The following is a 27826-nucleotide window of genomic DNA, read 5'->3' as shown; positions in this document are numbered from 1 at the left end:
ATTATATTCATATTGTTGAAATCATTATATAGGATATATATATGAAATCAGGATATAACGGCGCCTCTATTGTCTCACTTTTTCATTTCATCAAGTTTCAAAAAACAACGATTCTAGAGAACTTCTTTACTTACACTTCAAAAATTGTTGCAACAATAATTAAATACGTGAAGTTTTTCTTAATTCCTTTATTTATATTTTATTTCTTTCGTTATTTCATTTAATCTAGTATTTACTGACAACTACAATTTACTGATTTCTTCTGACTGTACCTTCCCACTGCATGGTCCCCGCGAGGAAAAGTTTATCAGCAGTAACAGGTTCCGTCGTGCAAGCAAATAGTGAACCAATTAATTCATAAGCTTTAAGCAAAAGCTTAGAGATAATTTAAAATGAAAAAAAGAAAAAACAATAATTGGGCGAAAAGTTTATTTCTGTTGTAAATATTGATTTAAACATATTATTATGCCAAAGCACACTTATATAATATAATATATTTACAAAAATCAAAATAACGTAACTTAAGCGAGGCAACATTTTGGTAAATTTGTTTAAATTAATATAGGTACTAAAATTATTACTATAATGATAACGTTACAAGCACTTCGCCCAAATAAGAGCGCCATTTTGTTTTAAGGGTTTAATTCCCAATAGAGATTACTGTGTAAGCCCTAATATGTCTATATAGCTGCCATAGCACCTATTACAATTGTAGGTAATATAAATGGTTTTACAACATTGTTAGTCTCCAAAAATAAAAAAATAATATTGAGTTTGGTACTACACCTTTCAGTACGAGTTCACTTCGAAAAATACATCGATGAAAAGAATGTTTAGATATTTAAACAATATACTGTATAAATTTATAATTAGAATGTGAAATGCAATGTCTTAATGTGAACAAACTGTACAAAAATATTCCCATCAAATTCAAAGTTACGAATACAAATCGCTTTAGAGGTACCAAATTCATATCACATTTAGGGCATTAGGGTTTCTTTCTCCTGCGTAAAAGAGGTGTGGTTATTCATCTAGTGTACATGCAAAAATGCAATATATTAGAACAGCTATTTGAACCTTAATTTTGTACTCGCATTGAATTAGTGTTACATGAAATATTTAATAAATTAATAAGTGTATTGGGGACAAGTCGAAAGAAAGATAATTCTCTTCACCATTGTTACGTATCTCTCCCGGGAGTAATACGTCACAACAGCCGACCAATCACAGCGCGCTAATTCAAGGGACGAGGATATACAAGAGGCTCTTTCTATTTAGTCCCGTGTCAGAATTTGGCAAGTCAAAATCTCCTGAGGATGCCTCATGTAGAGGCGAAATACGTTTCGAATTGATTGAACATGAATCTTAGCGGAATTTACACTCGAGAAGGCTTAAAACCATTAGGCTTGTCATTAATTACTACCAATACAAAACAATTTATTGCTTTCCAGCTGAATTAATTGTCTAATTGTTATTTTACTAAGATAATCTACTTAACCTAAAACTAAACTAATTGAATATTTATACTTCTGCTATGGCAACTAGGGTCCTATACAAATGCCTAAACCTCGAATTTATTTACTGAAAAGCTACAATTTAATTTCGTTAAAAGTTACATATGATACGAATCACGATTACAATCAAGCCTACTTTGATTTTTATATCTACTGTAGGCACTGACTTTTATTCTTCTAAGCCTTATAGAACCATTACTTAATTGCGTTCTAGATTATATTTACTTACATATTACAATACTTGTATTTGTAAAAAAAGCATAGATGGTATATTAGTGGACAAAATTTAAATACATAAATGATTTAATTTAATTTTCAATGATCATTTACGATAAATTTTAAAAATAATGATTGATTATTTCAGGATATATTACTACATAAGGGGATAGTAATTTTTATAGCTGCCTTCACGAGATTTCCTAAATTCTGGCCTTATTAAACGCCGACAGATGTGTTAAACACGCAGCGTTGTATGGCAAATCAAAAAGGATGTAAAAACTACGTAATACGATGCGGGACTGCCTAAGTAAAAATTAAAATTTAGTTTAGTATGAAACGTGCAGTCATTTGACATAAGTTTGAAATAGTAGTAATTACAGTATGGCGATTGGCGACGAAGTATAATCCGGCTAAGTTTGAAAGCGAACAGTTGCTTAAAACGTAGTGGATTTCGGCAATCTCCGTTTTTTACAAGACTTATTGATGTCATCTCTCAATCTATCAATGACTGCACGTTTCATACAATAGAGTAAATCGCTTTTTTCTAGTTTTGCTAGGCTGTGGCTAATGCTATTGTTTAACGGCCATTTTCAATAACCTATCAATCCTTAGTTTAACTTACTATAGGTAGACAAATCTATCCTTTTACGCTTACTTACATTTCAATAACCTATTGACAGATAGCATCGGACTATAACTATGGATAGATAAGATCTTGTCATTAAACGGTGACAGCAATGTATCCGTAAGTTAAACTAAGGGTAGATAGGTTATTGAAAACGGCCGTAAATTGATCAACGGCAAAAGGGATAGAAAGTATTCCAGAATACGTCATCTTACGTCACTCAAGAAAACAATAGTTGAGCATCGATTATGTATCTATTGAGACGCCTTTTCGAATAAGGACCTACATGCCATTGAAAAATTGGTGGCTACTACATCTACGCTGCTTTTTAACAAATTAATCTGTGGCGTTTTCCGCAAATGAAGTCTACAGATTAAAAATATCCCCGAGCAACACAAGAGTTACTGGTAGTTTTCCAATTACAGAGCATAATGCGACTCGACGAATGCGAACATGATTTAGTTTTCAGATGCACCACTAGAGTGCGCTAAGTTCAGTGTTAAAAAAAAATTGGTAAATGTAATTTACCTTCATCCAAGCTTATATTTTTTTTTAACACACTTGAAATAAATATTATTATTTCCACAAAACTACTTTCATAGCTTCCAAAAAACTACGACAAAACTAAAGTGTTTTTTTAGCAATATTACTAACGATATTATATACATAAAATTTCGATCAATGCCAACTTAAAGAAAAAACACTAGTTAATTTTCTGCTACTGAGTTGGAATCGATTGCACGCATCACATGAAACCAGTACTTTTGAAATTGCTCGATTGTGCGAAGCCATGCTACAGTTGGAACTTTCAAAGTTGAGTATTATGCCGCATTCCACAGACTGGTACCCCAGACACCTAAAAAAGAAACGGGGGGGACAAAACAGGAGATGGTCAGACGAAATTAGGACAATAGCAGGCACAACATGGTCTAGGTAAGCTAAAGATAGAAAATAGTGGAAGAAGTTGGAAGAGGCCTTTGTTAATAGACAAACAGATAGTAATAGATAATTAGTTAAGGATAGTATCTAAGTATATAATATGTAAATTCTATCTGAATAAGGGCTATATTATTATTATTATTATAATATGCCGCATTAAGCGCTTTAGCGCTGTTATTGGAAAACTACCACTGTTTCTTTCACACTTTAACATATTCAAAAACTATTAATTTATTGCTTATATTATATTTTATAAATACCTCCACACTTTCGGCTTAATTAGACTAAGCTATATACTAAATCTAGCTGATAGCAAACACATGGATAGATGAATTCGATTCAATCTATCATCACTCAAAAAATCCTGTATCATCAAATTCCTTAGTACTTACAAGTAAAAAAGTTCTACCACATTTTTGGTAGACTCCTAGCATTACAATATTCACTAAAATTATATAAATATTGATTTCGGTGATTTCATCATAAATAAAACACGGCAAAATAGTTATTGTTAATTTTAGTGCTATCATCCTTTTGTTTAGTGTTAATTTAATTTATTAGCATTATTAACAATACTTATACCATGTCAGAGTTTTTTGTTTTCCATTACTTTGACGCAGTTGCAAGCGTCATGGTCGCGGCATGAATTACGTTATTTGTCTCATATTCTTCATCTAATTATATTATTGTTACTGCCAGTTTTACTCAATCAAGTTTAACAACTCTAATGATGATGCTATTGTATAGGGTATTGATAAAATTCTTTGGTTCCTACACATTCTTAAAAAATAATCTTAAGTGCGTTGAATTATTGCCCTCGAGCGTCGAGATGGGGACAGGCCGCCATCTTGTGACGTCACTTCAAATATCACCAATCAGAAGGACCGCCTTAAAACTAACGACTGCCAGCTGTTGACCTCACGCTAACGTTTATATAACAAGGTCTCGTCGCTTTTCTAACGCTTGGGGGTTGTATCGAAAATGTCAAAGCATACTTTATAGCTCTAAAAGCAGTTGAATTTAATTAATATTTAGGCCTTTTAAATTAATTTATTTTATTTATTAATTAAATTATTTGATGTCGAGCATAGCACAATCTAGTATTCCGTCAAGTTTAGAATTACCTAAGTTAAAGATACGAGATAGTATAACTTGAATCCGATTTGAAATGTTCATTTTTCTAAAACCTAAGATACATATTATTAAACATATTTTTTTGAATTATTGCTTAATTACACGTAAAATCTGCAGCTGGAACAATAAACATGGTTAACTACATTGATATAGGTCGTAAAAGCTAAGACGGATTAAATATTAAGATAAATATAAGGTTATAAGACAAAAAGATCTTAAAAATAATGTTTTTAACATAAAAATGTATATTATTGTAACTTTATTTACACGCCTAAGATTGAGATTTAATATTTACACTGCTGCTTTTGATAATATAAATTATATTTGATGAATCATAATTATTCCCTGTATGTAAAATGTATGTTTCCACCAAAGAGAGCAAGTTTATACTGTAGTAGCTAATAATAATCAAAAGTTTTTCCATATAGCAATACTCGTCAAGTTCATGCTTTTGTAAGACATTATTAACATTATTTATTTAAATCGGCTTAACTCACGTTTCATCGGTGTTGGTACCGACTAATTTCAGACAACTCGGTTGTTCTTCTACTAACATAAAAGTTTGAATTTTCGTACCGTGTGTGTCATCACCACTGACGCAAAGTAAAGCGCAAGTTTTTCTGTGTAAGACGCAGACATTTTGGCAATCTGTCTTTCAATTATGATCCAATGTGCTAAACAGGACGCGACCGCAAACTAACTTAACTCAAGAGTGAGTTGAAGAACCTTCAAATGATCTGAAACTAGTCGGTACCGATACACGGTGAGTAAAGCCGATTTAAATAAATGAAGTTAATTTACATTTTTCAAAATAACAGCACTCTACCAACTTTACGACAAACCAACTAGATACGTGACCAATACCTGTCTATTCTGTGATTTTCAGAGGTAAAAATAAACTCTGTCGACTTAAAACTTTCTGAACTCTCGCTGCACCATAAATAAATATAAAATATAGATACAATCTTAACCGTCATTTACACTAGACGAATTTGTGGTTCGCGAGCGCCCAGAAATCTTTAGCAAATATCCCCTACGCGAACTCTACACGAGATTATTTTCTGTTGTAACATTATTATGCCAAAATTACAAATCGCATGCGTAAAACTCTCCTTGTGTAACTTTAAATTTACCATTCCATCAAATACCCGATAAAATTAACCAAGAATAAATTGTCGCAGCATAAAAATAACATTCCTGTTTTACAATACTGTTTGTGTACAGAGGTTTATTAAATAGATACATTATTCTTTTATATGTTTTGGTACACGATATAACATTTAATTAGGAAGAAACAATAACATGAGTACGACCGACTATTTTATAATATATAAGTCCTTCATAATAAATTCCCAAAAAATATATTTGAGTGAAACGATAGAATTAATGCCAAAATTATATGATAAAAATCTAAATGTCTACGGTTCTCAGTATTTTAAAAATATGTTTCGATAGCATGATTTTTAGGCATATTTCTCGGTATTGTGCGAATTTGCGTAGATATAATAAGTGAAGGAAATTTTATTTCGCATATGGTATGTATAAACTTGTGAAAAAATCTGTTTGACTGTAGGTACTATTTGTATCTCTCTAGTTTTTATGATTAAAAAAGGTAATATTAAAAAAACACATTAGTAAAATATTGTAAATGAATAAAGCTTTCGAAATTTTACGGATAAAATGGACACCCTTTTTAAAAACCCGAGCACCGGAGTTAAAGGACTGAAAATTGACCACAAAACAGATTCTGCCTATTTGAAAAAAGGTACACAAAAAGCTCGATATCTGGTTGGGTAGTTGTCATTCTATATTGAGACGTTATGAAACCTAACCGTTTTTGACGAGATTGTTAACTGGTCTAGTAGTAGTTGGTATTCAGGTGTACACAGACTGTGATAACTTTCGGGTTAACTCGCAATAAGGCCATGCTTTGTGTAGGGTGCGATTGGAAGGGCATAGTTCATTATGAGCTTTTACCGCCGGGCAGAACCAATGATTTAGATTCCTACTGCCAACAACTGATGAGATTAAAGCAAGAAGGTAAGAGAAAACGGCTAGAGTAGTTTATTAGAAAGGGCGTTGTATTTTATCACGATCATAACCATACAAATATTTAACAGCAAAAATTAAGAGTTACACCTTCATATATCCACCTGGTTGTCCTCAGAATTCTTAAGGCACGGTAAGTTTAACTTTAAGTGAGGACTGCCAAAACAACTGACGCCTTTTTTTATCAGAAGTCCCAAAACTTCTACAGCAACGGATCATTTGGCAAAAAGTCATCAAAGAAAATGGCACATAATATATACTGTTATTAAATGCAATTAAATTTTGGAAACAATATTGAGTTTTACTATAAAATCCGAAGACACTCTTTCCCCCAACCCTATTTTCATATCATCTCCTTCATAGAGCTAAATTTTTGTTTGAAGTTTTAAAAAATGTAACAATGTTTGTTTAATGTCATTATCTCCTAGCCCAATAATTTAATTAGCAACAGTGCTCTTCAAACCTTAACACAATATGGCTTTCACACTATAGTTCGAATTATTAAATTTAGTTTGGACTATATTTTCAAAATTTTCTTCAAGAGACACACTCACGTGATGTGTTCATAAAAGTAATTCACTAGATTTGAACATAACCCTATATAGAATTAGGCTTATTATTGGTCACTACATTACTACAAGCACCAAACAAATGAAAATTATTAATAAAAGTACTAATGAGTGCATTTTTACATAATTATTAAAATCTTATATAATTTATACGTCTTGGGAGTCTCTTTCTACTAGATAACCGATGAAAGCAGGCTAGGTTTATTACATTTTACACTCGCGACTTGTATGTCACTTTGTGCTTGTGTGCGCGCATTGCTCAAAATGGAGGTTAACTGTCAACTTCAATATTTTTCGTCATTTTAACAGCTGTTACAGTCTATCTAGACGTGTAGATGATCTAAGATAAAAACCATTGAGAACTTATAAAAAAAAAACAATAAGCTTCAGCAGTCAATCTAAAAAATTTAACAAGAATTGAATAGAATACAAATTCATAATGACTTACTTAAACAATTTAAAATTTCAGTAGAGTTTCTTCATTTGCTCAGAGCATTATGTTAGATACAGAAATATGGATTGTGTTTTGTAAAACATAAAATACTATTAAATCTACATTACAGTTAACATATACGCGTCAGTCCTTCATAGTTCTGATATAAATTATTATTATAATTATCATTAAAATAAATTATTTACAACACGATTCTGCTTAAACTATCCTCGGTATACATACCATTTTGTTATTTACAACGAAAACATTTTATTAAATAAAAATCACTCGAATTTCTTAATGCTAAATAAAGTTAAGCGTGTATACTATTAATTTAAATCTAATTAATGGCTTTTGCTAGCATAACTACCTTCCCGAGAATATACTGACGGAATTTGACGTCGTTCTTTTGCGAAGAAGAGTGGCTTCAGCTGAAACAAAAAGACAATTGATGATATAAATGTGTCAAGCGCAGTTGTAGTGCCGCTCAGAAATTTTGGGTATTTCAATAATCCTGAGCGGCACTACATTGTAATAGTCCGGGTGTATCAATTACCATCAGCTGAACGTCCTGCTCGTCTCGTCACTTGTTTTCATAAAAAAAACGGGCCTTTGATTCCTCTGGTAATGCAAAAAAGTGGGCGGTAGTGATCACTTACAGTAACGTACGGACTTTATTTTAATAAGGAAAAAGTGACAAGAATAGTAAGATTATCTGATGTTAAGTGATACGCTTTATCTAATGATAAGTTTGTTGCCAGTGATGACTTACGGAACGCAGACGAGGTCGCTAACTATGGACCTTATGAGAAAGCTCATGGTTGAGCAATGGAGAGGGCTATACTATGAATCAGAAATGAGGAGATCCGTAGAAGTGCTCAGTGGCATCGCAATTACCCTAACTGTAGGAGCCTGGGGTAAAAAGCGGGAAAATCTCCCCCCGCCTCGCGTGCCTATAGTGTAGATATATATATTTATTTATTTTATTTTATTTTACAACTTTAGAAAACTTACAGCGAGATAAATATTAAAAATTAATCTATTATACAGCAGATAGCTATTTACAAGTTCTCACAAATAATAACTATTTATTGTGTATAGTCGTTTACCTACATTTAATATAATATTATATAACTTACTTTTGCTTTATATAAATTAAAAGTTTTTATTTACTTGACGTCTAAATTGCAATGGTGTCGTCTTGAATAAGTCAAGATCGTATTCACTATTAACTTCATTATAAAGTTTGCATGCTCTTATAAGAAAACTGTTCTGTCTATAATTACATTTTGCTGATTGTATTTCAAGTAGGTTGCCCCGCCTTTGGGAGCTGACAGTGGTTCGTAAGCCAATCTGCTCTAGCAGTTCTGCACAGTTAACTCTATCGTTTGCTATATTTTGTATATAAGTAATGTCTGCAACACGTATATATATATATGTATATACTATGGTACAACATAATAACTAATAATAACATAATAATATAAATATAGACGACTACACTATATTTAATAGGTACATATTATATAGTATAGTTGTCTTTTACCGTGGTATTGCGATAATACTAAAATTGCGTACTCGTGTTATTTTTTTTTTCATTTTAATAATCACTGATCCGAGTCCATCAGGTACCGATCCAAAAAAAGAAGCTTTTGTTCATCGCCAAGCGAGAAATGTTTTAGACATGTGTGTTGAAGAAAGGCAGAACAACCAATTGAGATTTAATTATAAGGTTAAAATGATAAAAAAAAGTGTGTGCGTGTAATCTTTACGCGCCATTGAAGTAAAACTTAATAATTGAGTAAAAGAAATTGAAGGCAGGATTAGCACATGTGAATATAATGTTGTTAATGAATATTAAAGAATGTTACAACTGTCAGAAAAAACAACATAGCTCGTAACCGAAAATCGACGACATTGCTTTAAAATTTCTCTCATACGTCGATAAAGAAGTTTCACTCCAATTAATAAAATATTTCTTTCATTATTTTAACCTAGTATAAAATGCTAAACTTGAAGCATTGTTTAATTTATCAACACACTCATATTACGGCACTATCGCATTCTTCTGCATTCAACTCGCGCGATATCTGTAATAGGGAACTCACTTGTTGAATCCTGTGGTGTTAGGGATCTTTTTAGTGTTTGTTGTATGACAGCGAGCCACCCGGCGCGGTCTTCGTGTGTGGAGGCTGCGAGGCAATACGTCCTCTCCGGCGTCACGAGGTGGAATGGAAACCTCGCGTCTTTACACCCGTTACCAGTGTTCGTTACTCTGATGTAGTAACCAGTTGATTCGTGGCCTGAAAATATCGTGTAAACCTGATTACACCTAATTTTATAAGTGAATTTGTGTTTTGCCGAAAAATGCCAGTGCATTTGTAATTTATGATCTGATTTGAATACATGTAATATACATGTACTTTTAAAAGCTATATGAAAGATTCTATCTTAAGTTTCAAGGTGAATTATATGATCGGTGTCTCATCAAATTCAAATTATTTATTATTTATCTATTCAAAAGTATTGCATTTTATGTATTGAAGGTCAAAAACAAGCAACCATTCGAAACAATAATATGACTCTTCTATTAAACTCTTTTTTAAATAAAATAAAATTACTATGCCGTTTAAAAAACCTTTTTTACTTCCCTCATAGCAAAACCCAATGCAGTACGGTTTGTTGACATGCAATTATTTATCGGTTTCAATCAGTATTCATTTTATTATGATAATAAAGGACGAGACGAGCAGGACGTTCAGCTGATGGTTATTGATATGCCTTGCCCATAACAAAAAAACTGAGAGGCACAACAATTGCGCTCGTCTCCTTGAGACATAAGATGTTACGTCTCTTTTGCCCAGCAATTTCACTAGCTACGGCGCCCTTCAGACCGAAATGCAATAATGCTTACACATAACTGTGCAAAGGAGCCTCGCACCGGTGAAAGCTATCGATATTTGTTTCGGTAACAGCAGTGTGCAATATGTTATATATATGTTTTGATGTGATAGGTGTATAATTAGAAATTGCATTGTTTTAAAAAAATAACCAAATAACCTTTGATAGCAGTCAACCCGTAGTCTAGTAAATGATATCCAATATATCCAGAACTTTTCAAGTGGTCGTGAATGACCAAATCCGAAACTCTAATTAATAGCGAAAAGTACTTAAAGGAGTCAGGAGAGAGAACAATTTACAATATTTCTAGCCAAGAATCAAACCCGCTGATTTTGGAAAAAAAGTTATAATACTCCGTATATTTACATTATTCGATAGTGTTGCTAATAAGGATCAAATTTTGGGAACTAATGACGCGCTGCCCTCATCCAACGTATTCCGGTGATCTTGACCAGATCATCGGTCCATCTTGTGGGGGGCCTACCAACACTGCGTCTTCCGGTACGCATTCAAGGACTTTACTGCCCCAACGGCCATCAGTCCGTCGAACTATGTGCCCTGCCCACTGCCAAATCAGTTTCGCAATCATTTGGACTATGTCGGTAACTTTGGTTCCCCTACGAATCTCCCATTTCTGATTCGATCTCGCAGGGAAACTCTGAGCATAGCCCTCTGAGTGACCGTGAGCTTTCTCATAAGGCCCTTAGTTAGCGACCACGTCTACGTACTGTAAGTCATCACTGGCACGCGACAAACTTAAGTAAAATATTAGATTTTAATGAACTACTTCTAATTTTAAAGTCTTCACACCTTATTCAGGATGATGGTCTGTAGATCTACTATGTGTTATTTGCTACCTTCACAGCATTCAAAATTGTTTTAAATTCACACTGTATATTACAATAATGCACCGACACCCCCAGCAATGCGTTTTCAGCAAGCATAAAGAAATTGTTGCAAAAAAGTCCTTACCTATAAATATCTCGCCTTTTGGATACGCATCGAGCGGTTCATCGTGGTACATGAGTTTCCTGTTATCGAGAGTGAACCACCGCCGTCTGTGAACATCCGAAGCTCTTGGACCAGTCTTCCAGAGCCAACCTTCACGAGCAAAGTCCTTCGGCAATCGGAGAATCAGATCAGACTGCGGTGTAGATGGAAACGCCACTTGAAGTAGGTGCAGTTTTGCGCAGCGAATAGCAGTATACCTGAGAATTAGGAAATTAATTAATTAGTACTTAATTGAGCATTATTCATTTTAATTTGTTTTGCCACACAGCCATTTTGTGTAATCATCTGCCAGATGCAGTATTCCTGAACCGATACGACTTCAAACTTTGTACATACTATCAATTCATAGGTCCGAAGTATCTCTTGATCTTTGTTATTACAGATGTTATTGGGCAGCTAGTTTTTACTTTCTATCATTTAAACCATGTGTCCATTTGATGAAAAACATTGAGGTTTTAAGGTAAATCTTGATGGAAGATTTTTTGTCAAAAAAGAATATAATATGACTGCGACCATCTGGAATCTTCCGTAATCGGCAATGCCCCCGCGCCGCGGTATGCCTAGGATCGGCACGATTTAGGCGCGCGTGCATCGGCCTGTCAATGCGTATTAATTTACGTGTATTAATAGATTGCTTATAATTATGATGATTTGAGTGAATGTAAAAGAAAGCTATTGAAACAAGCTATAAGACCATGCAAAATAAACTATCTTATAAACAAAATGAGTGACATAACTCGGTCAGGGCGAAGTGTGCCGTACGGCACTTCCGATTTTGGATCTGAAAAATCTAGTGACATATGGAACTTACCGATTTTGGAAGGGCAAGTGGATGACATAATATTATAATAACTAAATGGCTATTCGCCGTTCAGCCGTCTCGTTAATTGTTGCGTTTAATGACATGGCTTGTTGTTTTTAGATACCTATCTATATATATATTAAAAATAAAAAAACTTGAAGTTCATCCAACATCTCATAAAAAATACTATTTAGGATAATAGAATATATTATACCAGCAATTAATGACTTCGGGATCATCGTGGTAGACGTATATGTGTCTGGTGGAACCATCCTTCATGAAGGTTAGCTGCATGGAGTTCATGTGACCGATCTTGGATGGTGCAAACGAAACATTGAGTTCAGACAATTTTAAAATACCCTTGGGCTCCTTGTTTTCCTTCACGTGATACCTGAAGAAGAAATTATCAACAATCAACTCAATCACAGCAACGTAATTTAGTTTTGCAACAAAATATTTAAAAAATATTAAGCAAGATACATTGAAGAGGTATAAAAAAGGATAAAAAATATGTTCAGAAAAAAAATAGAAAAGATATTATTTCGATTTATATATTTAAGTACAATTTATGTCTAAAATACTTTGCAAAAAAGTAGCAAATATGATTAAATTCTGAGATAAGGAATGTAATGATTTAAATTGATTAAATATTATGTACCTGCATAATATAAAACTTTTATGAATTATGGATTGAATATTTAAATCGGGGCAATGATCTTGACTTTTGATTATTTTAACTTATCATTTTAAAATACAATTTTAATTGGTATTCGCAATTCAAATGCCTCATTTAAAATACGGTTCATTATTGTATAATAAATTCAATTGCCACAAAACCCATAAAATGAAATGACAATGGCGTAAAGTATCACAGAAAGAAAGAGCGATGTGACGATGTTTATGTTTATGTTGCATGCAATAACATTCAAGACATAAATGCATGTTAATATGTATGTGCTGTGATCTCATCGACCTACATTGACACCAAATTGAAACGGCAACAATTTGATAAGTTTCGATAGCTGAGTAAAATTCGGTAACGGTTTTTAATTATATCGTCAATGATACTCGTCTTACCTCAAACGACCAATGTTTTTGAGTCGAAGCCGATCGAAAATTCGACCGAGACAAGCGTCGCGACCGCTACAACCATCCGAAGGATGCTGATACCTAAGGATCATTCCGAATGTTTGAAAGGATCATGTCTTGACACGTCAACGCGTCAACGTAAGCCTTACGAAAAATTTTGCAACGAGTTTTGTTAGAAACACAATAAAAATTTCATATTATACAACTAGACTATTTATATCGCACAGTTACACGTCATAACTGTTACTAATACTAATTACGATTAATTTTATACAAACTAGGTCAAAGTAAACTAAAAATAAACACAACGCGGTCAATATATGTATACAAACGAGATGTTCCGAGGGAAGACCATCATATCTATGAGCTTGAAAATAAAGTTAGATTTTTACAAGCGAACGTGTTGAAATCGAGAATTTTCCGTTTCAAATGCGTTGTAAACGGATATTTATCGGTCTGCTTACTTCTATTTTATGATAAAGGTTTTGCGTAGGCTGTATAGAAGCTCCATGACGTCAATAGATATTTTCGAGAGCATCTGTAACGGCGAACGCATAAAAGACGAACTACATCGCGGTACACGCAATAATTATGTTTTGTGACGTTTGAAATCATGTCTCAGATACCTAGCTATAATTATAAAATCACGACATTGTAAATCATTAAATACAACGGAATTTCACAGCCATTTGCTAATTTGCAAATATGTTTACTCACTCTATGATAAGCGTGCGAAATGTAGTGACGACGTACTGAAAATGACGTAGGTAATGCCAATATTTGCGTTAATTTTTCTGACGTAGTTGTATGAGGCGTGGATATTTTCTTTCAATGTTAGGCAAAGGTAAATAAACTTTGTAGTCTGTAACGTCGGGCCTCTTTGTGGCGTTAATTTTTTACTTCTTCCATGTTCAGACGAAAAAAGACTTTTTTATTTATGTAATTATAATAAACAATATATATCGCTAGTATTTCTGTATAGAATAGAAATGTTAAACTTTCTGTCTTCTCAGCCTTTAAATTATTTTTTTCACATCTTAATCAAATAAAATATTACGTAATTAAAATGCAACAAAAATAAAGATCAAAAATGACGTACAAAAAAAATATATTGAATAAAAATATTATTAGGTATATTTTACTCTATAATGATAAATAAGATTATAATATTAATCCTAGGCCTAATATTTAAGAGAATGCTAATGAGGCGAATTATGTTAATGAAACCATTTGTATGTTAAGCTATGACAATGTAGCCAATGAACGCAGGCGGATGTGTGACGCCAGATAAACTGACCAATCAGATTGTTACAACATGATTAGTACTCACCAATTTGACGTAATGTCAAATTAGAAACAATATGATTAGTCTATTTCCTCTGAATCTCTCAGTAATTATAATATTTAATACTAATGTCTATAACTCGCTAGCTGCGGTGCCATAAATTACCAGTGCGGTAAGAAAACACGTGTTTGGTGTTAAACTCCCCGCAACAGCTTTTCGGTTCTTAGAAAAATAAAATAAATAAATAAAGTGTGTGCTTATCGATAAATGCCGCATTAGCACACTGTATGTCACCGCAGGCAGCTGATGTTTGACTTTATAGATTGTTATTGAATTTGATTCCATAAAAAAATTCAACTTTACTAGTTTATTCTATAACTTAATTCCATGAAAATTTTGATTAATTTGCAAAGCAGTGGTTAGTGATGATAACAACAAGTAATGAATTTAAATATTGCCCGGGATTTGAAGGCTACTCTAGCACTAATCTTGAAACATATTTTCCACGATTCGATGATTTTCCCGATATTTTAATGTAATTGCAAGCTCGCAGCGTTTTTCTAAGTACAAAGAATCACCGTGCAAGGAATTTCGATCAATCCACAGTTTGGTTTACGTGGAACAAAGTTCACATTCATAAATAACATTTACTTGGCCTAAATTAATAAAGTGATTTTGATTGGATGAAAGTTACATGAAAACCAAACTGTGGAATTTTGAAACACATTCAGTTGATGAGTATGATATAAGTTCGTGAAGAGTGATTCGGTGATGGGATACAGCAAAAGGAATCAGGCTAAACAGATCTTTCAAATACGTACTCCCCGTAATAAATGCGTTAAAAGGCACACATTGAAGCGACGTCTCTACACAACGCCAAGCAATAGAGTCGTTCATGGACGTTAAGGTAATTCAACGAGCTTTGTATTGCACGCTGCAGCTTGCATCCAAATATCAAAATAATATTTGGCTTATTAGTGCTAACCAGTAATTTAATAATAAAAAGGCATAAAGGGCTAACTAGCACTAACTTTAAGGTATCTTCATTTTCATTGAGAATAAATTTCCTCAGCTGATACCGACTGTCCTCTTTGCCCCTCTTCATCAGGAAACCTTCCATAGATCCTGAGAGATAGCTCTGCCGTTCTGGGTGGCAGAATTCTTCACGTTCATATTTTGCGCGAATCCATTGTTCTATGAGCACTCTGGAATAAGTAAGAGTTGTTTCATGAAGTGTTGAGAAACATTTTCCTAGACTTATATTCGGCGATACGATAGGAGAAGAACTAAATAGAAATCACAGCAAGAATACCAACAAAGCTATGCAAAATCTTATTCAGGAGTCAAATGAGGAACCTCGCATATTTCTTATACAGTTAATGCAACCTAAAAGGGCACCCAGCCAAAATTGGCCTAAGTGAATGCAGCGTATGTAGATCGTGCAAAGAGGCTAAAGAAAACCCTAATGATATCTCATTCGAGTGTAAGGCTATTGCTACCGTAAGAATGGGATGCCTTGAAGTCCTCATAATCTAGGCAAAGGACTCCAAACTTGAGAACGAATCTGACAACGGACTCGACTTTCGACACTATGCGAATACGAAGCACAGTGGCATTAAGCCGCTAGTTTACGTCGGTATTCTGTGCGAGTGTGGTAATTAACCCGACGAGTCTGACCACATCGTGCTGACTTCAAAAATCCCATACTCGCCTCTTACGACACCCTTGGGTCTGTGACTCCCCTTTTCTTTTTACGCCCCAGGGAAGCACAGGGCAAGATTGATTTGTATCATCCAGATAGAAAAAAAAATGTGAAAAATATGCCGTATATCAATTACTCTACCGAATTTTCCGCACTATTGTTATTGGAGCACCTAAAAAAATACCATGCATGAAGTCACACCAATCAATATAATATGATGAATGTATGTCCTTAAAATCAAACCATCTTAGTTTATTTTACTTACTGTGGATCATTCTTGGTGGGTCGTCTGTAGCACGGTGGAACTCTCTCTTCGTACTTGTTCTTGGCAGCAGCATTGCCAACTTCTTTCATCCTCTGCACTTGCGAGTCTTCCCATCGATCCAGTTCTAAATGCTTCACTTTGCTTATATGCGCGCCCATGCCCCGATGTATGCTTGCACATCGCATACATATGAAAATACCGAGGTTGTAGGAGGCCCAATCAGGACCTGAAAAAAAATAGTTTGATTGCTGCTCAGAAGAAATATAAATTTCATTGTAAAATTATGTCTCGTTTTATTCACATGTCATTTAACTATACTATAACAACTTATGTCTCAAAGTGACGAGCGCAATTACGGTAATGCCGCACACAATTTTGAGTTAAATCAAGAATCCTGAGCTGCAATGCAGTGCCATGCACCATTCGAAGAACGTCTTGTCTTCTCGTCTCCTAATTTTTCTCACATAAAGAATAAAGTATCTAGGAAAGTATAATTTGTGATTCTAGATTTATGCGTGCTCATTTACAAAATAGTAAAAATCCACTTCGAATCTTTTGGAAAACTGATTTGAAAATTTCTGAACATGCGATGCGTGATAGCGATAGAATAGTAGGTTAGCCTCCGCTTGTGTTCAAAAGGAGAAAAGGGAATAATTGTTGTGCATGGCAGAAAATTCCTTGAACTGTGGGGCAATGCTTCACAGTAGTGGAGGATTGCTATACGTTCAGATGTAGTTTGTTTGGGTGCGATGCTTGAATTGAATGGCAGGACTCAAATAGTAGTTCAAAAACGTTTGGACGTGGTGAAACGCTTCGATTTGAAACTTGATTCTGCCAGATCAACTTCTTAGATGGATAGCCATTTAAGTGCAATTTCAGTTATGTGCCCAACCAGCAACACTAAATAGTGTTAGTAACTTGTGACTCTGTTGCTGATTACGATGCACATCAGCCTTTACATTCACTGCTCCAGTTGCTCTGCCTGCCAAATCATATTTGGTAACATAGTGATTAAATGTTTCTTCTGGAAGGGAAATTAGTAGAAATCTCAACAAGTCTTTTACTAGGTTGTGTTCAGATATTGCTTTTATACCTTTTAAGACCTGCGGCATATATAAGCTAAGTTGGTAGTAATTGACACCTACTTCATGCCGTTTTATGTAACCACGTACGGGTGATTAAAATTTCATTTTCCTAAATTATTATTTGTTTGTGTGAAAATTTCAATTATTTGCTTGTGTGTTCATGTAATAGCGCGGCGCTGTATATAGCTCTGTTAGGAATCTAGTAACATTATTTCATACTATGTATTAAGAACATTGTTATTATATCGGAGTTGCAATGAAGTCACCAAACAATTTAGAGCTACGCTTTATCTTATCTGACTGTTATTGTTATGTATGTGTGTCTTTAAAATAGTTGAAGTTGAGCTAATAATAGTGTTTGTGACTTTCAGTTCTTTACCGGTTATAACTAGTTTTTTTATTCTGAAAACAGATTATTTATTTACATCTGAGTGTTTGTTTATGTGTACCAAAGGGCCTATCCATTCTTATCTGTTAACGACAAATTTTAGTAGAGCAGTAGAATGCTTTTTGAAATGAAACCTTGCTACGATGGCAACAGGGAAGTGTTTAAATAAAAAAAAGCAAGTGGGTGGTTTTATGAAACCACGATGGAAGTGAAACTATGTTTCACAAAATAACATATTATTAATATCGTCATTATAACCAAAATCAAAGAAAACGAATGCTTTACTTCTTTATATTATTCTAAATCTATTTTGATTAAAAAAGTCTTGGTAAGGGGTGTGTGGTTCGAACCTACTCTCCCTCTTGGAACCCAAACTTAAATCTGGCACCTTTGACCATGCGGCCAAGCTGACTTAAAAGGAGTATTTGAAATTAATGATACAACTTTACTCCTACTACAATCGGCCGCAGAGTACCGCTTCCGACTTATATGCGACACGCGGAAGATGGGTCGAGGAAATTTGAGGCGATACAATAAAAGTTTCACTTAAATACGACGAAAAGTATCTCAACATATCAAAGAGAAGGATTGTTGCTTTCTCTTCAAGGCCAAATTCTTCTGTTACCTACTCTGTACCTCAACTAAAAACTCGTAAGGCGAAATAAATAATAAATCCCTGGAAGATATTTCAGTACAAATTTACAAATTGCGGGTTAGCTCCCCGCTGGGAACATTTCATATATTTCCAACACTGGTTATGTGTGTTTTTATTTGAATACAATTTATGTGGTAGATTGTTTGCTTGCAAATACTTATGAAATACGGGGTTGTTAATAGTTGAGTGTTAAGGATTGTGCTTTCCTTCTTATAAATTATCTTATAAAGGTGTTTCATCAATAAAAAAGGGATTCTTTTTAGACTTTTTCTTTAATTTTGGTGTAAATATAATTATATATATAACTAACTCTTTTCAATAATGTTCGTGCCATATATTCCTATTTGGAGCTATAGGCATCCAATTTTATTTTATCTCATCTTTCTAAACAAATTGATGTCTTCCTCCTTATCCCCTTCTCCAATTTAGACAACTACAAGGATACTACGGGAAGCTCTTATTAATTTGTTCAATATAATATAAGGGCTACATTTCACCTGGACACCATGGCGACGCAACCAGTCGCCGCTACCAACAATATGTATACAGCTCTATAGGGAGTTACTCAACTGGTGTCCATTTGGTTGCGCAACCAATTTGGTCATTACTCTTGTTTTCTTTTTTATGAAAATAAGGGACGAGACGAACAGGACCTTCAGCTGATGGTAATTGATACGCCCTGCCCATTACAATGCAGTGCCGCTTGGCTTCTTGATAAGCCCCGAAAATTCTGAGCGGCACTACATCTGCGCTCGTCGCCTTGAGACATAAGACGTTAAGTCTCATTGCCCAGTTATTTCACTAGCTACGGCACCCTTCAGACCGAAACACAGTAATGCCTACACATTACTGCTTCATGGCAGAAATAGGCGCCGTTGTGGTACCCTTAATCTAGCCGGCATCCTGTGCTAAGGTACCTCCTACTGGTAGGTACTGTCTGTATGGTGTCTAGTATGGTTACTTACGGACACCACAGTAGAGCGACTGGTTGCGCCACCATAGTGTCCCGGTGAAATTTACCCCTAATATAAACACTTTAATTAATTCTTATACTGTAATTATTCACTTATTAAGTTATTACAAACATTTTCTAAGGGCACTTTCAAACTTTCAAAAAATGTATACATTTTAAAGTTAATAATTTTGGTTTATAAGAAATTATAAATTTATGAGACAGTAGAAAAGTTTGCGATATTATGTTAAGCGTGAATTAAGCCATAAATACAAAAAAAATATTTATTTCTTTAAATCTTATACAAAAACTCGTATTACATTGATGTAAAAAGTAATGATTTAAATTTAAATTTACTGTGATAGTTTAATTAACGACTAAGGCATACAAATTATTCTAAGCAATAATAATATTTAATTTAAGGCTCACTTTGCAGTTCATTCACCCCAAGTAAGTTCATTAAAACATTACATTGTGTTCAAGTATAGGTAATTATACGAAGATGAAATTTAATCGACAAATTTCTGCGTTACACACGCCATAACGAGATTACATAACAATTTTTTACTTTTTTTTTATGAAAAAGAAACGAGATGAGCAGGACGTTCAGCTGATGGTAATTAAATTACAAAAATTCTGAGCGCCACTGCAATTGCGCTCGTGACCTTGAAACATAAGATGTTAAGTCTCATTTGCCCAGGAATTTCACTAGCTACGGCGTCCTTCAGACCGAAACACAATAATGTTTACACATTACTGCATGGCGGCATAAATAGGCGCCGTTGTAATACCAATAATCTAGCCGGCATCCTCCCACTGGTCTGTATATTACAGCCATAGTAAAATACTCTATTAGATTTTAAAAGAAGGGCCGTTGAGTTTCTTGTATATTCTTAGCACGAGCTCTACTTTTTGAACATAATATGGTTAGATTCAGTTACTTGAAAGAAATATACACTGGCCTTCAAAAGTAAGTGTCACACTTTTAAAATTGGGATAACGTTTTAAGTTCACAAGATATACTTTCGAAATAAAAAGGACACCAAAGAGGATTTAATTTTGTACATAAAAACTTTATAGTCGGTAACCTTCTTTTAAGAATTGGCTGAAAAAAAACTTAAAAACAAAACCATTCCTTTTTCAAAGTGGACGTTTCCGAATAACAATTTTACCATTCACATTTTTCTTTCTGTTTTAAATTTTTTTCAAGATCGATGGGTCTTGTTTTAAAAATTTATGCTAAAAAGCACATAACATTTATTTATCATGCCTCTTTCAGTTGAGTGATACCTTCAAGCCTGCATCTCAGAAAGAGTCCAATACGGTGGAGGCAGTGTACATGTATGGGCTGGCATATCTTCAGAAGGTCGCACAGAGCTAGTAGCCATAGAAAATGGCACCCTCACTGGGCAAAGATATGCTCAAGAGATTCTCAATGAGTATGCAGGGCCGTATTTAGCAAATATGGGTGATGGATCGATGCTGATGCATGATAATGCACGGCCACACACGGCTCATATCGTACAAGAGTATATTCAGGAGGTCGGTATCAGCGTGATGGCTTGGCCATCAAGAAGTCCTGATCTCAACCCGATTGAACACGCCTGGGATGACCTTGGGAGGCTAGTCAGAAATCGCAGACCACCACCTACTACCCTCAGGGCACTAAAGCAGGCCCTGGTAGAAGAATGGGAGAATATTCCCCAACATCGGCTCCGAAACCTAGTGTTTAGTTTGCCAAACTGGCTCGAAGCTGTAATCAGAGCTCGAGGAGGCAATACCAGTTATTAAATATTAAATAACATGTAATACATTTTAGTTGAGTTTTTTTACACTAAACTAAAATGTCTATTTTCATTGTTTTATCTTTTTTAAGTTAAAAATGTTACTAATGTATAATTTCAGTTTCTAAGAATTAAAGCCTATAAAATTTGCAACAAAACGTTTTTAATCTTAAATCTCTACCTTCTATAGTTAAGAAAAAAAAATAATTTGAAAAGTGTGATACTTACTTTTGCAGGCCAGTGTAAATTACAGATACGATTTAAAACCGTTAGGTTAAGCCTTATTAAATAAAGTTCATTTGACTCTGACTTAGAGTATATAAAACATGTATTTATCGCAATTCATACAAACACAAATCTAATAATAAGTATTCTTAAGATGAATTGCAAAAAGATAACTAAAAAGTTACAGTTCCACGTACAACCAAGATGTGGAATAAGCTTCCATTTATGGTGTTTCCAGGACGATACGACATGGGTAATTGGGTACCTCCTCTCACCTTTCTTAAAGGCCGGCAACGCTCCTGTGATTCCTCTGATGTTGAAAGACTATCTTGCGCCCGTTCTTCTCAGGTCTGAGGCAGTCTCTTTTGAATGGGTGGTAGTTTTTGACGTTCAATAAGTGATTTTAAATCCTACTTTGAATAAAAATATTTGAAATTGAATATCAATATTGGTTAGACAAGCATTATTGTGTTTCGATCTATAGGGCGCCGCGCCGTAGCTAGTGAAAATACTGAGCAAATGAGACTTAACATCTCATGTCTCAATTGTAGTGCCGCTCAGAATTTTTGGGTTTTTCAAGAATCCTGAGCGGCACTGCATTGTAATGGGCAGGGTGCATCAAATACCATCAGTTGAACGTCCTGCTTGTCTCGTCTCTTAATGTCATAAAAAAACATAACCACCAGGTAGGAACGAAGTTCCTTCAGCTAATGTAGAATCGACACAATTTGTAAAAAAAAAAAATCGTGTTCAATTTTTTTTCTGCAATATAAAGTTAAGATTTGTTTATTAATGATAATTAATATTGGTTTATTTAATTTATTATACTTTTGTTTATTAAATTTGTATAAATAATTAGAGTTTTATTGACTAATATTATGTAAAAACTTGATTTATAATTTATGATGTTCTAAATTATCCGATTTCCTGGATGAACCTTGAATACAAAAAGTTAAAAACTTAGAAACATGGTCATAATAACTTAACCCATATCAGCAATAGAAAAATAATAAATTTTAGGAAGAAATAATAAAATTAGACTAAATAATAATATTATGAAAAATATCGAAACAATCCTAAGTACTAGAATTTATGAAAAACTGATATTATGTTCTGTAAATGTTTCATAATGATTTCGTGTTTTCTTTATTCTTCAAGTCACTGATAATGACGTGCACAAAATTACGAGTGGCAAACATGTTTTTTGTTTGTACACATGTTGATACTATCATTAACTGTATGTAAAATTAGAAATTCTCATATCTTGTTTAAGCTAATTAATTATTACATCATTTTTCTTTCCTTAGCAAATTTCACATAAGATTACGTATATTATTACTCAAAAGAATTGTTAAAAAACAATTGTGTGGTAAAGGTTACTCACAACATAACATAAATGATTTTCTTAATGATACCATGATACAAATGAATGGGAATGGAGCGACGGCATTTAGGGTATTTAACCTTCCCAAATCAGTAGTGCCCCGGCATTAGATTTTTCAGATACACCAACACTGAGTGTTCCGTGAGGCACCATATTCCCTCACCAAGTTCTGAGCCGAGTGATTTTGTTTATAAGATGGTTTATTTTGCGTGGTCCTATAGCTTGTTTCAATAGTTTTTAGATACAATCACTTAAATCAGGGGTGCTCAAACGGTCGATCGGGATTAACAGGTCGAACGCGATCGACCGTTCGATCGCGATTTGAGTTGATCTCGAGAAAAAAATCCGGTATAATAAACTAAAATCGGTAATTACGTACCATCTTATGAAATGTATGCTCAGGACATGCAGTGTCGCTCAACATCCAAAGTCACTCTTTAGATAAGCTTAGAACTTTAGAACGCGTTTGTTTTGTAAGACTCAATATACTCGCAATTTTTGAATAATAATTATGAGATTTTTCATTGACGTTTAAGAGCAGACCTACACTTACCTTTACTAAAAAAATGCATATTGTGCGCAAAACTAATATCTATGTCATCGTGATACTCTACCTAGACGACAGTCCTTCATCACACATACTTGAAGCCTCTCAGAGCCGATCGATCGTAGTCTAACAATTTTGAGGTAGATCGCCAGCAGTTCAAGCTTGAGCATCCCTGACTTAAATCATTCTAATTATAAGCAATCTATTGCTACACGAAAATAATACGCATTGACAGAACGCTGCGTGAGCTACAAAATCGTGCCGGACTCCACCATGCGAGAGCGCCGAATCGCTTAGGATATTAATTAATATTATTATACGATATTACTTTGTAATGAATTTTTTGAAAAATTACTAGAACGAACTTCTTACGTCCGTTTTTTCTAGGTCTGAGGCATACTTTTTCGAATGGTTGGTAGTTTTCTATAAGTGATTTCATATCCTGTTTTGATTAAAAAAATATTTGATTTACAATTGAAGGATAGTATAGCTGTTTATTACTATCACTTCTTAGGTTTTCACCATACATTTCTTCCATTTTCTCGTGACTGCCAAGTAAAGGCTAACCTTGGTGCTTTTTGAATTTCGCAGGATCTGTCCAAACACTTACACTTTCAACTTTGAAGATCTGTTTTGCTCTGGAGTCATTACTATACAAAGGGACTGGCCAAATTTTTGCTTGCATTTCTTATTTATTTACTTATTTATAAATTGCGTGACATATTCAAATTCAAATATTTTTATTCAAAATAGGATGTGACATCACTTATTGAAAGTCAAAAAACTACCACCCATTCCAAATTGGATGCCTCAGACCTGAGAAGAATGGGCGCAACAAAGTAATATTGTAAACATGTTTACAAAGTAATATTGTACAATTAAACTTATTATTTAAAAGCCTGAGGGCGGTCACTCCATTCCCAATCTGTGGTATCATTAAGAAAGTCATTTATGTTATAGTAACCTTTACCACACAAACGTTTTTTAACAATTCTTTTGAATAACGTAATACTTTTGTTTTAAATATTTTGTGGGATCTTGTTTTAAAGCATATACATCACCCCACAAAAGACTTACTAACTCGACTTAGCCGAGTAGTAGACATCATAAGTTTATGTCTGTTCCTCGTCAAAGTCAAATAAACTGTACTCAATTAGGCTCAAACTATGCGCTTTTGAATAGCCAATTTAAATATTTCTTTTAAATTACATAATCTATCTTATATTCGGTAAAAGTAGAGCTCGTGAGAAGATAGAGATACAAGAAATTCAACGGGGACTCTTTATTAATCAATAGAGTATTTTACAAAGGCTGTAACATACACAACAGATTAGTTTGAAGGATTCTGCATCCAATATATGAAACGTGATAGTGAAAAGTGTTATAAATATCAAATTTTACCTATATTTCATAAAAAAAGTATTAAAGAATAAACTGTATTAATATTAATTATCGTATATTGGATGCATCAACCTTAAGAGCTTGAATTCATTATTTGTGTAAGGATGCTCCGTGTACATGATGGTCGTGATGACTGTTATAATTAGGATCGCATCCCACCAATACAATGATTTATTAACTACTAGTTTTTACTCACGACTTCGTCCGAGTGGAATAGTTACTTTACGGCATTTTTTATTTTTTAATATAAAACGCTAGAACATAAATGTAATTATTTTTATCAAGTGCCTAAATACAAAGTTTCATGGTGCTATCTTCGATAATAACGAACTTTCATACAATTTTTCATCCCCTCCAAGTTTTTTTTCGAGATAAAAGGTAGCCTATGTCCTTTCCCAAGCTCGAGTTTATCTCTGTACTGAATTTAATCAAAATCGCTTCAGTGGTTTAGGCGTAAAAGCGTAACAAACAAACTTACATTCATATTTATAGTATTAGTAGGGATAACAAATCGACCTGGCACCACAAGCAGCACCCGTTCACGATTTGACGCATAAATCAGCCATCGTTATTGAATAAACAAATCAAGAAAGTACAGAACTATCATATGGTATCGTATGGGTGCATACACCTTGAAAGGCATAGTAATGGACAACAGGCAACCAAGCTGTGGAACAAGCTACCTCGTGCGTATAGAAGGCATTAATAAAATAGTCAAAACATCCGTTTGACCGTTGGTGTGTGGGGAGCGCCCGCACAACAATGTTACGAGAGTTTAAACCGCAGTCATCGCGTTGTTTCAAAATAGACTGAGACAAAATAATCACTGCTCCCGCTGAGAGGCACAAGATGGACGATCGACTCAATGACGCGGCTAACTGGAAAATTGCAAGACAATAAGCCAGCAAGACATAGGATACATAATAACATTAAGGGTATTTGTATACACTTCTATAATAAAGTCCCAGTCATTGTTCAGGCATTATCTATAAATAAATTTAATTGTTTTATTAAAAAATGATCCAACTACTCCACAGCTGAATATATAAGTGATCAAACTGCCTGGGACTAGGCTATCATTATTTTATAGCAATAACAATGACAGTACAATATCGTATATTTTATTAAAAAGAGCGCAAATAAAGAATGCTGGGAGAGTTTCTTGCATCGCTTCTTCTCTCTCAGAGCGCTATTTGTTTCCGAAGCGGTAGTAGTATTAGAAATTACATCAAAAATAATTCTAAAGGAATAAATTTTGAGAAAGTAAATGCCTCTTATGCCATTATAAAAGAATTGTTAGTTAGTCTCTTCTCTGTCAGAGCTTCGCTTATTGCCGACATTGGGTTATTGAAAAAAAGTTTGAAATTTTTAAATAAAAACTTATTCGATAGTTACTAAAACTACTAGCATTATTACAGTATAATTTGGTGGAGTGGAAAAGCCACTAATGGCTACCAGAACTCTTCAATTAAACATTAAAAAAGCATCGGCAACCTAACATGCGGAACCTCCCAGTGGGAGGCTTTGCACAGAATACCGGCTAGATTATGGGTACCAAAACGGCGCCTATTTGTGCCCTGAAGCAGTAATGTGTAAGCATTACTGTATTTCGATCTGAAGGGCGTCGTAGCTAGTGAAATTACTGGGCGAATGAGACTTAACATCTTATGTCTCAAGGTGACTAGCGCAGTTGTAGTGCTGCTCAGAATTTTTGGGTATTTCAAGAATCCTGAGCGAATCCTCATACCTTATTTTCATAAAAAAAAACCACAGCTCACGCTAGTAAAATATTATAATAGGCTTAATAGTACTTTTGAATCGTTAACCACATTTTTTATCTATACCTTCATGTTCTTGAATGTTAATTTCTTTACAGCAAAAGACAAGCACCGAGCTCATTGATGGTCGGTGATCATCATAAAAAAACATGCTCTAATGTGTTTGCGATATTTTTTTATAAGAGGGAGCAAATCAAGCAACGGCTCTAAAAGAAAGTGGTGACGCAAATGCCCGTAAACATCCGAAACACCAGGTGGTCAAGAGATGCGTTGCCGGCTTTTAAGATGGAACTATGCTCTCTGCTAGTCGCTATATGTATCAGTTCAGAAAAATTAAATTAAATTTAAAATTAGAATTCATTAACGTTTATGCGTCGCTTTATAAGGCCTGCAACGCTCTTGTGATCCCCCTACGATCAATTCGTATAACTTCAAACGAGCAATTCTTGTATATCTATATAATCTGAATCTCGGAAATGGATGCAATGATTTTAATGAAATTAAGTATACAGGTAGTTTCGGGGGCGAGAAATCGATCTAGCAAGGTTTCAATTTAAAAAAAAATGTAGTTTTATCCGTGTTTTAATAAGAAACTGCTACAATAACATTCAAAATTCAAAATTCAAATATTTTTATTCAAAATAGGATTTAAAATCACTTATTGAACGTCAAAATCTACCACCTATTCAAAAGAGACTGCCTCAGACCTGAGAAGAATGGGCGCAACAAACTCAGCGGGCTTTTTTTTTTTAATATAAAATATGGATTACAATGTAATATCGTACATTAAACATTTATAATTAAAGAGCCTGAGGGTGTTCGCTTTATTCCCAGTCCGTGGTGTCATTAAGAAAATCGTTTATGCTATAATAACCTTTCCCACACAAACGTTTTTTAACAATTCTTTTAAATTTCGTAACACATTTGTTTTGTACATTTTCTGGGATCATATTGTAGAAGCATATACATCGCCCAACAAAAGACTTACTAACTCGACCCAACCGAGTAGTAGGCATAACAAGTTTATGTTTGTTCCTCGTGTTAACATTATGAATGTCACAGTTTCTAGAAAATTCCTTAATGTGCTTAT

The 27826-nt window shown here is 34.1% G+C and overlaps 1 protein-coding gene across 2 annotated transcripts in view; it reads right to left on the bottom strand.

Moving 5' to 3' along the window:
- Positions 1 to 413: 413 nt before the first annotated feature.
- The window catches only part of LOC126970315 (arf-GAP with dual PH domain-containing protein 1-like), a 42724-nt gene continuing 15311 nt past the window's right edge, over positions 414 to 27826 (bottom strand). The window contains exons 2-8 of one of the 2 annotated variants that reach the window (XM_050816159.1): positions 16538 to 16763; positions 15602 to 15775; positions 13274 to 13366; positions 12411 to 12587; positions 11356 to 11591; positions 9591 to 9785; positions 414 to 7913 (exon numbers count right to left, since the gene is read on the bottom strand). In XM_050816159.1, the coding sequence (XP_050672116.1) occupies positions 7849 to 7913; positions 9591 to 9785; positions 11356 to 11591; positions 12411 to 12587; positions 13274 to 13366; positions 15602 to 15775; positions 16538 to 16763 (1166 nt within the window). In that variant the 3' untranslated portion in view covers positions 414 to 7848. The remainder of the gene's footprint in view (positions 7914 to 9590; positions 9786 to 11355; positions 11592 to 12410; positions 12588 to 13273; positions 13367 to 15601; positions 15776 to 16537; positions 16764 to 27826) is intronic. The other variant, XM_050816160.1, reaches the window with a different exon arrangement.

This window comes from Leptidea sinapis, chromosome 20, assembly GCF_905404315.1.
Source record: "Leptidea sinapis chromosome 20, ilLepSina1.1, whole genome shotgun sequence".
NCBI lineage: Eukaryota > Metazoa > Arthropoda > Insecta > Lepidoptera > Pieridae > Leptidea > Leptidea sinapis.
This window is presented reverse-complemented; position numbering and strand designations above follow the sequence as displayed.